Source organism: Oncorhynchus mykiss, chromosome 16 (genome assembly GCF_057628025.1).
Source record: "Oncorhynchus mykiss isolate SJ-2025 chromosome 16, ASM5762802v1, whole genome shotgun sequence".
Classification (NCBI taxonomy): Eukaryota; Metazoa; Chordata; class Actinopteri; order Salmoniformes; family Salmonidae; genus Oncorhynchus; species Oncorhynchus mykiss.
Window position 1 is genome coordinate 23,010,103 of NC_143037.1, and position 14,834 is coordinate 23,024,936.

Genomic DNA, 14,834 nt, shown 5'->3' on the forward strand with positions numbered 1-14,834 from the left:
TACAACTGTCCAACTCGTGAATTCCCCAAGACCCCTAAACGGTTTGCCAGCCCACCTCTCCCTGAAAGTAAATGGAAAAACACAATCCCGTTTTATTGGCCAGAGACAAATGCGCAACTTGGATGAATGCATTTATCATGGTCGCCAATCTCCAACGCGTAAAAGGAATTATTTTCTCAATCTCTTTGTGTTTTATTGCCACTGTAGTGGTCGCGCAGTATGACAACTACAACTTTAGACATTTCCCACAAGAGGAGCTCATGCCAATCGAGTCTGCGTATGCACAAGGCTTGGACAATTATGCCTCAGAAAATTGGTCGGACTGTATCAAATTCATTGAATTAAGTTTACGCCTGCATCGACTTCTGAAAGACAGCGTGACATACTGCATACGAAACTGTAATGCCAGTCATGTACAGCTACAGGAGCCTGTCATGGCAAGCAGCACCGGGGATATGCAGATCTTCTGGCGCATTTTGATGCGGGCATCATGCCTGAAAAAGTGCAGGATGCACTTCCCTGCCCTGTCGCTCCCTTACCCTAGAAAAGAGGTTATGGATGATTTCGATAATAGGTTGCCCTACCGTTACATGTACTTTGCTTATGTCCAGGTAAGTCACATTTTGGGCTCAGAAATATATATTTATGCTATTTTCACAACCAGAATTATGAGCGCAGTAGCTGGCGGTGGCGCAAAAGGCCTGAGTTTTGATGAATAAACAAATTGTGTGTTGAGGCTTAACCCCTCATTGGCCAATCATAATCAACTCCTACTAGTCCATTATAACCTAAATATGTGTTTGCCTCAAGTTGTGTATATGGTATTTTATGCATTGCATTGTCATCAACTCCTACTAGTCCATTATAACCTAATGTGTTAAATAGTTTACAGAAACAACAAAAATGGGAAATGTCCACTCACCATTACTACTTCCAAATATAGAGTATATCGTTATAACAGTATATCGCTGTATACATCAATGATGTCGCTCATGCTGCTGGTTATTCTCTGATCCACCTCTACGCAGACTTCACCATTCTGTATACTTCTGGCCCTTCTTTGGACACTGTGTGTTAACAAACCTCCAGACGAGCTTCCATGCCATACAACACTCATTCCGTGGTCTCCAACTGCTCTTAAATGCAAGTAAAACTAAATGCATGCTCTTCAACCGATCGCTGCCCACATCCGCCCACCCGTCTAGCATCACTACTCTAGACGGTTCTGACTTAGAGTATGTGGACAACTACAAATACCTAGGTGTCTGGTTAGACTGTAAACTCTCTTTCCAGACTCACATTTTTTATTTCACCTTTATTTAACCAGGTAGGCCAGTTGAGGACAAGTTCTCATTTACAACTGCGACCAGTCCAAAATAAAGCAAAGCAGTGCGACAAAAACAGAGTTATACATGGGATAAACAAACGCACATTAAGCACCTCCAATTCAAAATTAAATCTAGAATCCTCTTCCTATTTCGCAACAAAGCATCCTTCACCCATGCTGCCAAACATACCCTCGTAAAACTGACTATCCTACCGATCCTTGACTTCGGCGATGTCATTTACAAAATAGCCTCCAACACTCTACTCAGCAAATTGGATGTAGTCTATCACAGTGCCATCCGTTTTGTCACCAAAGCCCCATATACTACCCACCACTGCGACCGGTATGCTCTCGTTGGCTGGACCCCACTACATATTCGTAGCCAAAGCCAATGGCTCCAGGTCATCTATAAGTCTTTGCTAGGTAAAGCCCCGCCTTATCTCAGCCTACTGGTCACCATAGCAGCACAAACGTGCTCCAGCAGGTATATTTCACTGGTCATCCCCAAAGCCAACTCCTCGTTTGGCCGCCTTTCCTTCCAGTTCTCTGCTGCCAATGACTGGAACGAATTGCAAAACTCACTGAAGCTGGAGTCTTATCTCTACTTGCACATTCATCTTCTGCACATATACAGTGCCTTGCGAAAGTATTCGGCCCCCTTGAACTTTGCGACCTTTTGCCACATTTCAGGCTTCAAACATAAAGATATAAAACTGTATTTTTTTGTGAAGAATCAACAACAAGTGGGACACAATCATGAAGTGGAACGACATTTATTGGATATTTCAAACTTTTTTAACAAATCAAAAACTGAACAATTGGGCGTGCAAAATTATTCAGCCCCCTTAAGTTAATACTTTGTAGCGCCACCTTTTGCTGCGATTACAGCTGTAAGTCGCTTGGGGTATGTCTCTATCAGTTTTGCACATCGAGAGACTGACATTTTTCCCATTCCTCCTTGCAAAACAGCTCGAGCTCAGTGAGGTTGGATGGAGAGCATTTGTGAACAGCAGTTTTCAGTTCTTTCCACAGATTCTCGATTGGATTCAGGTCTGGACTTTGACTTGGCCATTCTAACACCTGGATATGTTTATTTTTTAACCATTCCATTGTAGATTTTGCTTTATGTTTTGGATCATTGTCTTGTTGGAAGACAAATCTCCGTCCCAGTCTCAGGTCTTTTGCAGACTCCATCAGGTTTTCTTCCAGAATGGTCCTGTATTTGGCTCCATCCATCTTCCCATCAATTTTAACCATCTTCCCTGTCCCTGCTGAAGAAAAGCAGCCCCAAACCATGATGCTGCCACCACCATGTTTGACAGTGGGGATGGTGTGTTCAGCTGTGTTGCTATTAAGCCAAACATAACGTTTTGCATTGTTGCCAAAAAGTTCAATTTTGGTTTCATCTGACCAGAGCACCTTCTTCCACATGTTTGGTGTGTCTCCCAGGTGGCTTGTGGCAAAATTTAAACAACACTTTTTATGGATATCTTTAAGAAATGGCTTTCTTCTTGCCGCTCTTCCATAAAGGCCAGATTTGTGCAATATACGACTGATTGTTGTCCTATGGACAGAGTCTCCCACCTCAGCTGTAGATCTCTGCAGTTCATCCAGAGTGATCATGGGCCTCTTGGCTGCATCTCTGATCAGTCTTCTCCTTGTATGAGCTGAAAGTTTAGAGGGACGGCCAGGTCTTGGTAGATTTGCAGTGGTCTGATACTCCTTCCATTTCAATATTATCGTTTGCACAGTGCTCCTTGGGATGTTTAAAGCTTGGGAAATCTTTTTGTATCCAAATCCGGCTTTAAACTTCTTCACAACAGTATCTCGGACCTGCCTGGTGTGTTCCTTGTTCTTCATGATGCTCTCTGAGCTTTTAACGGACCTCTGAGACTATCACAGTGCAGGTGCATTTATACGGAGACTTGATTACACACAGGTGGATTGTATTTATCATCATTAGTCATTTAGGTCAACATTGGATCCTTCAGAGTTCCTCACTGAACTTCTGGAGAGAGTTTGCTGCACTGAAAGTAAAGGGGCTGAATAATTTTGCACGCCCAATTTTTCAGTTTTTGATTTGTTAAAAAAGTTTGAAATATCCAATAAATGTCGTTCCACTTCATGATTGTGTCCCACTTGTTGTTGATTCTTCACAAAAAAAATACAGTTTTATATCTTTATGTTTGAAGCCTGAAATGTGGATAAAGGTCGCAAAGTTCAAAGGGGCCGAATACTTTCGCAAGGCACTGTATCACTCCAGTGTTTAATTGCAATTATTTCGCCACTAAGGCCTATTTATTGCCTTACCTCCCTAATCTTACTACGTTTGCACACACTGTATATAGATGTTCCTATTGTGTTATTGACTGTACGTTTGTTTATCCCATGTGTAACTCAGAGTTGTTTGTGTCGCACTGCTTTGCTTTATCTTGGCCAGGTCGCAGTTGTAAATGAGAACTTCTTCTCAACTGGCCTACCTGGTAACATAAAGGTGAAATAAAAAATAACCTACTATCGGTGTTGATAAGGTCAGTAGTGACTTTGCCACATGAAAAGGTAAACAAACAAACAGGCAAATATAGGCTACAAGTGGATTCAGCACCCCAGAAAGCCAGCTGAATTCCCGCGATTTGACAGTTAGGTCCAATAGAGGAAAGTGGAAGGTCATTTTTTTTTTTACAAAATCAATGCCATAACCAATTGCATTACTGCTGAGACCAGTTTTTGGTCGGTCTTAAATATCCTCTCTTGGCTCACTGAAATTGGCATATTGGCGCACGTTTATAAGGACACACCAAAAATAATTCCACCCCTTCCACCTCAGCGCAAGCGAGCTAATGCTAGGAAGGTAAAATTACAAACCTGGCGCAAGGGGTGGAAAATGCCAATGCGCCAGTTTTTACATGACGAAAGTCAAACTAACATGTGTTTCACACTTGCACCTGCTTACCGCAAGCATAAAATAAAAAACAGGTTCTACCTGTTGTGTTAACCACGATTAATCTGCAGGACAGATGCAGTGCATTCGGAAAGTATTCAGACCCCTTCCCTTTATTCACATTTTGTACATTACAGCCTTGTTATAACATTGATTAAAATAACATCTACACACAATACCCCATAATGACAAAGCGAAAACAGGTTTTTAGAAATGTTTGCAAATGTATAAAAACATTTAAATAATACCTTATTTACATAAGTATTCAGATCCTTTGCTATGAGCCTCGAAATTGAGCTAATGTGCATCCTGTTTCCATTGATCATCATTGAGAAGTTTTGACAACTTGATTGCATTCCACCTGTGGTAAATTCAATTGATTGGACATGATTTGGAAAGGCGCACACCTGTCTTTATAAGGTCCCACAATTGATAGTATATGTCAGAGCAAATAACCAAGCAATGAGGTCGAAGGAATTGTCCTTAGCTCTGAGACAGGATTGTGTCAAGGCACAGATCTGGAGAAGCGTACCAAAACATTTCTGCAGCATTGAAGGTCCCCAAGAACACAGTGGCCTCCGTAATTTTTAAATGGAAGAAGTTTGGAACCACCAAGACTCTCCCTAGAGCTCGCTGCCCAACCAACCTGAGCAATCGGGAGAGAAAGGCCTTGGTCAGGGAGGTGACCAAGAACCCGATGATCAGTCTGACTGAGCTCCAGAGTTCCTCTGTGGAGATGGGAGAACAACCATCTGTGCAGCACTCCACCAATCAGGCCTTTATGGTAGAGTGGCCAGACGGAAGCTACTGATCAGTAAAAGGCACATGAAAGCCCGCTTGGAGTTTGCCAAAAGGCACCCAAAGGACTTTCAGACCATGAGAAACAAGATTCTCTGGTCTGATGAAACCAAGATTGAACTCTTTGGCCTGAATGCCAAGCGTCACATCTGGAGGAAACCAGGCACCGCTCATCACCTGGCCAATTCCATCCCTACAGTGAAGTATGGTGGTGACAGCATCATGCTGTGGGGATGTTTTTCAGCGGCAGGGACTGAAAGACTAGTCAGGATCGAGGGAAAGATGAACAGAGCAAAGTACAGCGAGATCATTGATGAAAACCTACTCCAGAGCCCCCAGGGCCTCAGACTGGGGCGAAGGTTCCTTCCAACACGACAATGACTCTAAGCACACAGACAAGTCAACACAGGAGTGGCTTCGGGACAAGTCTTTGAGTGGCCCAGCCAGAACCCGGACTTGAACCCCATCAAACTTCTCTGGAGATATCTGAAAATAGTTGTGCAGCGACACTTCAACCTGATAAGAGTTTTAGAAGATCTGCAGAGAAGAATGGAAGAAACTTCCCAAACACAGATGTGCCAAGGTTGTAATATTATCTGATCCGTTTGCCCTCAAAATGTGATATTTCAGAAATAAACCATCCTTGCTGCCATATCAATAGTCTCAAGCAGTGGTTGCCAACAAGTCCTTTGAGGTATTCCTAGTCAATCACCAAACATTTCTGTAGAAAGGCCAACGACAAAGGCATAAAGGCTTGTTGCTCCTTTTTTTTGTGTTGTGTAGTTGCTGGGAGGTGCACTTGAGTCAGAAGCCCTGCGCAGGCAATGCGTTTCCATTTTGTATTTTCAGACAAATTAAATGGTTCAAACTCCACCTATCCCCACTGAATGAGTAGCCAAGTGTATCAATAGCCCTGTGTTTTTGAATTATTATTAGCAGCTTGTCATGTCTATTTTATATCGAGGTATTTCACTTTCTCTGGACATAGGAACAACATGACTTTGTGCCTGAGTCGGATGCAGTGCGACTCGAGTTTCCCCCTCTCTGGTCAGTCTCACCTGAGAGGAAAGAGAGTGCAGGGACCGTGAGAGGCGGACCCTCTGATGCCCTCTCCCTGCCGCCTCTGAGACTAATGACGTGTTCAAAACAACTGGTAACTTGGAAATCTCCGACTTCAGTGCGTTCAAGACAACTGGGAACTCTTGAGGGGAAAAAAACAAAATCCGACTGGGAAAAATCGTTTCGAACTGTCATCCAACTCAGAAACTTTACTGCACAAACCTCATTCCTCCAGAACTGTTTTTGTTCTTAAAGACCCAGGCTCAAGTGTACCTTAATTGATGGATGTTTTACAAACATTTGGAACATATTCAGGGTGTGTGCTTAATGTACACAAGACCAAAGCCCTAGTATATAATTATACCCCACAGGAAGAGCTGAAGAGTAGGTATAACTTCACCTGGACCTCTTCATCCATTAAATATCTTGGAGTAAATTTACTAAAAGATACATCCAAACTTTATTGCATGAATTACGATCACATTAACAAGAAAATACACTGCTCAACAAAAATAAAGGGAACACTAAAATAACACATCCTAGATCTGAATGAATGAAATATTCTTATTAAATACTTTTTTCTTTACATAGTTGAATGTGCTGACAACAAAATCACACAAAAATTATCAATGGAAACCAAATTTATCAACCCATGGAGGTCTGGATTTGGAGTCACACTCAAAATTAAAGTGGAAAACCACACTACAGGCTGATCCAACTTTGATGTAATGTCCTTAAAACAAGTCAAAATGAGGCTCAGTAGAGTGTGTGGCCTACACGTGCCTGTATGACCTCCCTACAATGCCTGGGCATGCTCCTGATGAGGTGGCGGATGGTCTCCTGAGGGATCTCCTCCCAGACCTGGACTAAAGCATCCGTCAACTCCTGGACAGTCTGTGGTGCAACGTGGCGTTGGTGGATGGAGCGAGACATGATGTCCCAGATGTGCTCAATTGGATTCAGGTCTGGGGAACGGGCGGGCCAGTTGAGGTCTAGCATGAGGTCTAGCATTGTCTTGCATTAGGAGGAACCCAGGGCCAAACGCACCCGCATATGGTCTCACAAGGGGTCTGAGGATCTCATCTCGGTACCTAATGGCATTGTCTTGCATTAGGAGGAACCCAGGGCCAAACACACCCGCATATGGTCTCACAAGGGGTCTGAGGATCTCATCTCGGTACCTAATGGCATTGTCTTGCATTAGGAGGAACCCAGGGCCAAACACACCCGCATATGGTCTCACAAGGGGTCTGAGGATCTCATCTCGGTACCTAATGACAGTCAGGCTACCTCTGGCGAGCACATGGAGGGCTGTGTGGCCCCCCAAAGAAATGCCACCCCACACCATGACTGACCCACCGCCAAACCGGTCATGCTGGAGGATGTTGCAGGCAGCAGAACGTTCTCCACGGCGTCTCCAGACTGTCACGTCTGTCACATGTGCTCAGTGCGAACCTGCTTTCATCTGTGAAGAGCACAGGGCGCCAGTGGCGAATTTGCCAATCTTGGTGTTCTCTAGCAAATGCCAAACGTCCTGCACGGTGTTGGGCTGTAAGCACAACCCCCACATGCACATTTGTGGCCTGCTGGAGGTCATTTTGCAGGGCTCTGGCAGTGCTCCTCCTGCTCCTCCTTGCACAAAGGCGGAGGTAGCGGTCCTGCTGCTGGGTTGTTGCCCTCCTACGGCCTCCTCCACGTCTCCTGGTGTACTGGCCTGTCTCCTGGTAGCGCCTCCATGCTCTGGACACTACGCTGACAGACACAGCAAACCTTCTTGCCACAGCTCGCATTGATGTGCCATCCTGGATGAGCTGCACTACCTGAGCCACTTGTGTGGGTTGTAGACTCCGTCTCATGCTACCACTAGAGTGAAAGCACCGCCAGCATTCAAAAGTGACCAAAACATCAGCCAGGAAGCATAGGAACTGAGATTTGGTCTGTGGTCAACACCTGCAGAACCACTCCTTTAATGAGGGTGTCTTGCTAATTGCCTATAATTTCCACCTATTGTCTATTCCATTTGCACATCAGCATGTGAAATTTATTGTCAATCAGTGTTGCTTCCTAAGTGGACAGTTTGATTTCACAGAAGTGTGATTGACTTGGAGTTACATTGTGTTGTTTAAGTGTTCCCTTTATTTTTTTGAGCAGTGTATATGATGACCTAGATAGGTGGCATTCACTTCCCTTAGATTTTAATAGTAGAATTGAAACAATCAAAATGAACATCCTGCCGGGGTTACTGTATTTGTTCCAATCACTGCCCATAGAAATCCTGCCTAAACAGTTTAGGGAATGGGATAAACGGATATCAAGGTTTATCTGGAACAGTAAGAGACCAAGAATTAGATATGCAACATTACAATTACCAAAAAGCTGTGGGGGTATGGCCTTACTAAACCTAAAATATTATTTTTGTGTCAGCCCAATTGAGACATCTGGTGTGTTGGTGCAATTCAGAATACGAATCCAAATGGAAAGACATTGAGACTACTTTCACAGAGATACCCATACAGTCAGTTTTGGGAAATAAGGACATGGTAATAGAAATATACAATAGACAAAATCAGTGGATTCATTTCTCTCTGAAGACATGGTTTAGGGTAGTTAAGCAAAATAATTTAGACAGAGATCAAACTGCTGAGTTGGCCTGCATACAGCAACACAGGACAGCAGATTTAAACAATGGACGCAGAAAGGTATCACATCATTCAGTACAATTATAAGGAATGGGGACCTAGATAACTTCCAGGACCTAAGTAAAAAACATGTCTTGGATAAACAAGATTTTTACAGATACGTACAAGTTCGACAGTATTTCTTAAGGGAGATAAAAATGATTGACCCTCGAGCACCTCAACAATTAATCCAAGTATTCACTAACGCATACAAACTGGGGGGTAACAAAAAACCTATTTCAAATCTCTACTTGGGTATTCAATCCTCAAAGAAACATTCTACAAACCATATTAAAAAGAAATGGGAGGAGGAACTTAACATTGAAATAACTGATGAAACATGGTTGAACATCTTAGAGACTCAACAAAGCTCCACCAACTCAAGGTCATGGAGAGAATTCCTGATGTAAGAATGTTATACGTTTCATCATAACACCTAAACTGAAATGAAAACAGTCTGGCTCCCTACACCTTGTTGGAGAGAATGCTGTCTATTGAGGGTGGGTCACTCTCATATCTTTTGGACTTGCCCCGCAATCGACACTTACTGGGGCGAAATAAGATCTAATATTGGAAAAATAATGGGATTTGACATAGAACAAACATTCATTTCTTTGTACTTGGGTGAAATACCTGATAACTTAAACAATAGAGAAAAGTACCTCTTGAAGGTCCTACTGGCAGCCAGTAAAAAGGCTGTCACTAGGAAATGGCTACAAAAAGACCCTCCCACAGTGACACAATGGATAGACATTGTAGAAGAAATACACCACATGGAGCGTATGACCTTTGCTTTAAGAACTCAAGAGGTGAGAGGTCAAGAATACTGGGGGAAATGGGTTTCGTACTTGGAAAAAGGTCTAATTCAAAGATCAATGTATGTCAATGTAACTAATATGATGAAGGTAACTGACAGATCTTTTGTTGTTCTTTTCATTTTACTTTATTTGTACTTTCTTTGTGTTCCTCAATAAAAACAAACTATTATATATGTTTTTTAATAACTGTTTTTATTAGGCTAATGTCCATTTTTTAAGTCGTGTTAAAAAAAAAGAGCGGTAGATCTCAGCATGCTTTTTGACTTGCGAAAGTGATCTTGACTCAGAAAAGGTTGGTGACCACTGGTCTAAAGCAAAAGTACTAGACAGCTCAAAGTAGCCCAAAGTCCTGCCACACACCACATCAGTTCCAATGATGGAAAAGACACAAAGAGAGGAAACCGCTTTGAACAACTGAGATTCCACCTGTCTACATACAGTATCTGTCCCACTGCAGTTAGAATACTTATCAAATTGTATTTTCCTCCCTTTCTTGAAGTCATCATTGATCTGACATGACTGGATTGATGCTAGCAAGCGTTCTAATCTACAGCATTGCTATCACCAATTGTCTTAATGTTAGATCAGAGATATGGATGAAGGAAGGACCCATTTTCTGAGTATTCCAACAGGGCCTTCACCACTTGGCCTGTGTTATGTTTCTCCCAGACGGATGACCTCCAGAAGGCGTTGGCGTCAGCCCACACCTATCTACAGAGAAACCCAGAGGACCCGGTCATGACACGGCACATGAACCAATACAAAAGAGAGTTTGACTTGGAGGGCGCGCTCATTGACCACGAGGAACGCCCCTATGAGGTGAGCATAAAGGAGAGGTGGGAAAAGGTACTACAAAATCCACTACAATCTGACCCCAACCTAATATCAATCCACAATACCTTGTCACTATGTTCACTAATATTCACAATACCCCGTCACTACAGATTCACTAATATTCACAATACCCCGTCACTACAGATTCACTAATATTCACAATACCCCGTCACTACAGGTTCACTAATATTCACAATACCCCGTCACTACAGGTTCACTAATATTCACAATACCCCGTCACTACAGGTTCACTAATATTCACAATACCCCGTCACTACAGGTTCACAATACCCCGTCACTACAGGTTCACAATACCCCGTCACTACAGGTTCACAATACCCCGTCACTACAGGTCCACTAATATTCACAATACCCCGTCACTACAGGTTCACTAATATTAACAATACCCCGTCACTACAGGTTTACTAATATTCACAATACCCCGTCACTACAGGTTCACTAATATTAACAATACTCCGTCACTACAGGTTTACTAATATTCACAATACCCCGTCACTACAGGTTCACTAATATTCACAATACCCCGTCACTACAGGTTCATTAATATTCACAATACCCCGTCACTACAGGTTCACTAATATTCACAATACCCCGTCACTACAGGTTCACTAATATTCACAATACCCCGTCACTAAAGGTTCACAATACCCCGTCACTACAGATTCACTAATATTCACAATACCCCGTCACTACAGGTTCACTAATATTCACAATACCCCGTCACTACAGATTCACTAATATTCACAATACCCCGTCACTACAGGTTCACAATACCCAGTCACTACAGGTTCACTAATATTCACAATACCCCGTCACTACAGGTTCACTAATATTCACAATACCCCGTCACTACAGGTTCACTAATATTCACAATACCCCGTCACTACAGGTTCATTAATATTCACAATACCCCGTCACTACAGGTTCACTAATATTCACAATACCCCGTCACTACAGGTTCACTAATATTCACAATACCCCGTCACTACAGGTTCACTAATATTCACAATACCCCGTCACTACAGATTCACTAATATTCACAATACCCCGTCACTACAGGTTCACAATACCCCGTCACTACAGATTCACTAATATTCACAATACCCCGTCACTACAGGTTCACAATACCCCGTCACTACAGGTTCACTAATATTAACAATACTCCGTCACTACAGGTTCACTAATATTCACAATACCCCGTCACTACAGGTTCATTAATATTCACAATACCCCGTCACTACAGGTTCACTAATATTCACAATACCCCGTCACTACAGGTTCACTAATATTCACAGTACCCTGTCACTACAGGTTCACTAATATTCACAATACCCCGTCACTACAGGTTCACTAATATTCACAATACCCCGTCACTAAAGGTTCACAATACCCCGTCACTACAGATTCACTAATATTCACAATACCCCGTCACTACAGGTTCACAATACCCAGTCACTACAGGTTCACTAATATTCACAATACCCCGTCACTACAGGTTCACTAATATTCACAGTACCCTGTCACTACAGGTTCACTAATATTCACAATACCCTGTCACTACAGGTTCACTAATATTCACAATACCCCGTCACTACAGATTCACTAATATTCACATTACTCTGTCACTCAGGGTGGGGGGTTGGGATCAATTCCATGTAATTGCAAATTTCAGTGTTCTTCCAGAATTAACTAAAATGAAATGAAACTGACACCCAACCCCTGACATCCACACGACCTTGTCACCCCCAAGGTTAGCTTCCTGAAAGCGGTCACCCTGTTCAACTCTGAGGACTTCAGCAGCAGTATCAGTCACATGGAGCAGGCCCTCAGCCAGTACCTCCAGCAGTACAGCCTGTGTCAGGCCATGTGCCACGGGGCCTGCGACGCTGACCTCCCCCAAACTAAAGACCTGTACCCCACACTGGCAGGTAGGCTACTGCTGCCTCACTAAGACCCAAAAACACTGAAGGCAGACCCGGGTAAAACCAGGGTTCCTTACAAGAATGTGCAATATACATGTTTGATTTAAAATTTAAAAAAATAAATAGTGAGAAGCTGAGTGTTTTCCAAAACAAAGTCTGGGCCAAACAAAGTTGCAATCTTAGAATCTGGAAATGGAAGAAAAGCTCTATTAAAAAAAGGGGGCAATTTGCGATTGGTACATGGATTTTTGGATTTTTAAATTAATGATATATGCCTATTGATTCTTGAAGAGTATAACTTCTAAATGCCTCATGAGGTTATTGTCGTAACCCACCAGAATCCAACATATTAGCCTGTAACGTTCCATTGTTTGGATACAATGTAATTGAAAACAAAACACGGTATAGCTTCAAAACGTGGCTAGACGTATCATTTTGATATCATGGATGGTCAGTCCTTGCATCCATAGCTCGGTCTATAAATGTGAGAGTGGTTTTAAGTTAAGGTGCCAGAGATGGTGGTCTCTCAGGGAGGTCAAGGTCAAAGGTTGCTTATATTTGGCAGTCAGGGCTGGCTATACAGACCCAGATTATATAAACACATGAGTAGCCTCAATTCTGGTTGAATTAGTTATGTTATGACTTTGAATGACTAAACTCATTTTTTGCCACCTTCTTTCACAGATGCCTATGTTGACGCACTGAGATGCGAGGTGAAGTGTGAGGAAAACCTAATGCCAAATGTTGGCGGCTACTTTGTGGAGAAATTCATCGCCACTATGTATCACTACCTGCAATTTGCTTATTATAAGTGTAAGTACCAACCATAGTCATATAATGTAGATATTATCCACCATCTTACTTTGATTAACAATGATGTCAAGCCTATGTATCGGGACTAAACAAAAGAGTCCAAATTAAAGGACAAGTTATTCTTCTCTTCTCAATACAGTAAATGATGCCCGCAGTGCAGCCCCCTGTGCGTCCAGCTACGTGCTCTTTGACCCCGAGGACAAGGTCATGAGGCAGAATATGTTATACTACCAGTCTTACAGAGAGCAGTGGGGCCTGGATGACCACAGCTTCACACCCAGAGTGGTGAGAGAATGGCTCTATTCATCTTTTCAACTTTCCTCACATCCTCTCACCTCTTTCTTTAAACCCATTGGAAAAGGAAGTCACAAAGGACCTACTATGGCTGAAAAAAAGGCGAGGAGATAGATTGCGAGGAATCACTGTAAAGACCAATTGAAATAGACAGCCAATGCATCCTTCCTGTTAGCCTTCATTGGAGGTATTTACAGATCTGTATATATTTGGATAAATGAAAGCAAGGTTTTCTTCTATTAAACTGCTTTCACTATTCCAGCCTTCTCAACTATGGGATTTTGCGCTTGTTTTCTTACAACCTGTAGTGCTCCTCCTAGGCTTCCCCAAAACCAAACGTGGGAGTAAATGAGTGCACACTTTGGGGAGAAACGGAATTGGACTAGTAACTTCAGAGACAGGAAGGAAATACATAGGCAGCTAGGGATTGATTTGGAATTAGGCCTTCCGCTGCTCAGTCTCCGACCTAGCACGGCCCTGTAATAGGAATCCTAGACTTGGACAATCCCTTGCTCTGTTCAAAATCACCATGGTGATCTAGGAATGCAAATGCTCAGCGCAGGCTTCCACTCTGTACATAAGCACAGAAACACAGTTTGCCTCGACTCAGGCATTATGGGAAAAAGACCAAATCACAAGGATGTGAAATAATTCAGTCTGTAGATACTTCCATTTTCTGTTGTGTTATACTTAACTTTTTTTAGGGCAGTGATTCATTGAAAAATGCAAGGAATTGAGTCTGACAAGCTTTATGAAAAGGTAAAGCTCGACTTGCAGATCGTGTCCAAAGTGAACGTGAAAGAATAATTTGGCTCCGTTTCAACAGGAAGCATTGAGGTACTACAACCATACCACCTTGCTGAAACAGATGCTGGCATTTGCAGAGAACTACTTGCAGTCTGAGGTAGGATAATGCAGTTTAAGGTAATTAAAGGGGAACTTCAATGAGAAGTCGTCATTTCATATGGTGCCTGTAACGCTATAACATAAGATTATCCATTCTTGAAATGTCTTACAATGAGTCGTTAGGGTTGTAGGCACAACACAGCGTTTTGAATTTCCCTTTAAAAAGGTTGTCTATAATCCTTACGATTGATGACACAGACCTTGACTCACAGTATCGGTTGTGTGTGGACCTTGTTTTTACAGGACTTTTTGGGTCCAGAAGAAGCTGCCATGGAGGACTCCTCTGATGTTGAGTTTGAAGGGATTGGAGACTATCAGGAATCAATCCTGGCTAGATGGTCACAACCCAAAGCTAAAGGGGACGTTGGTGATTCCTAAGAGTTTGTTCTTGACTAATGATGAATAAAAACAGAAAGACAATGC

General features: G+C 42.6%; 1 protein-coding gene across 2 annotated transcripts; it reads left to right on the forward strand.

The window, feature by feature from the left end:
• The first annotated feature begins 1 nt into the window (after window position 1).
• Window positions 2-14,831, forward strand: LOC110491666 (cartilage-associated protein). Of its 2 annotated transcripts, none has more exons than XM_036946552.2 (7): window positions 2-611; window positions 10,291-10,440; window positions 12,227-12,404; window positions 13,083-13,211; window positions 13,351-13,496; window positions 14,332-14,409; window positions 14,655-14,831. In XM_036946552.2, the coding sequence occupies exons 1-7, from the start codon at window positions 72-74 to the stop codon at window positions 14,787-14,789; spliced, it is 1,356 nt and encodes a 451-aa protein (XP_036802447.1). In that variant the 5' UTR covers window positions 2-71; the 3' UTR covers window positions 14,790-14,831. The 2 variants fall into 2 exon arrangements, with proteins under 2 accessions (XP_036802447.1, XP_036802448.1); XM_036946553.2 differs by having other exon boundaries at window positions 40-611; window positions 14,332-14,429.
• Window positions 14,832-14,834: the final 3 nt, after the last annotated feature.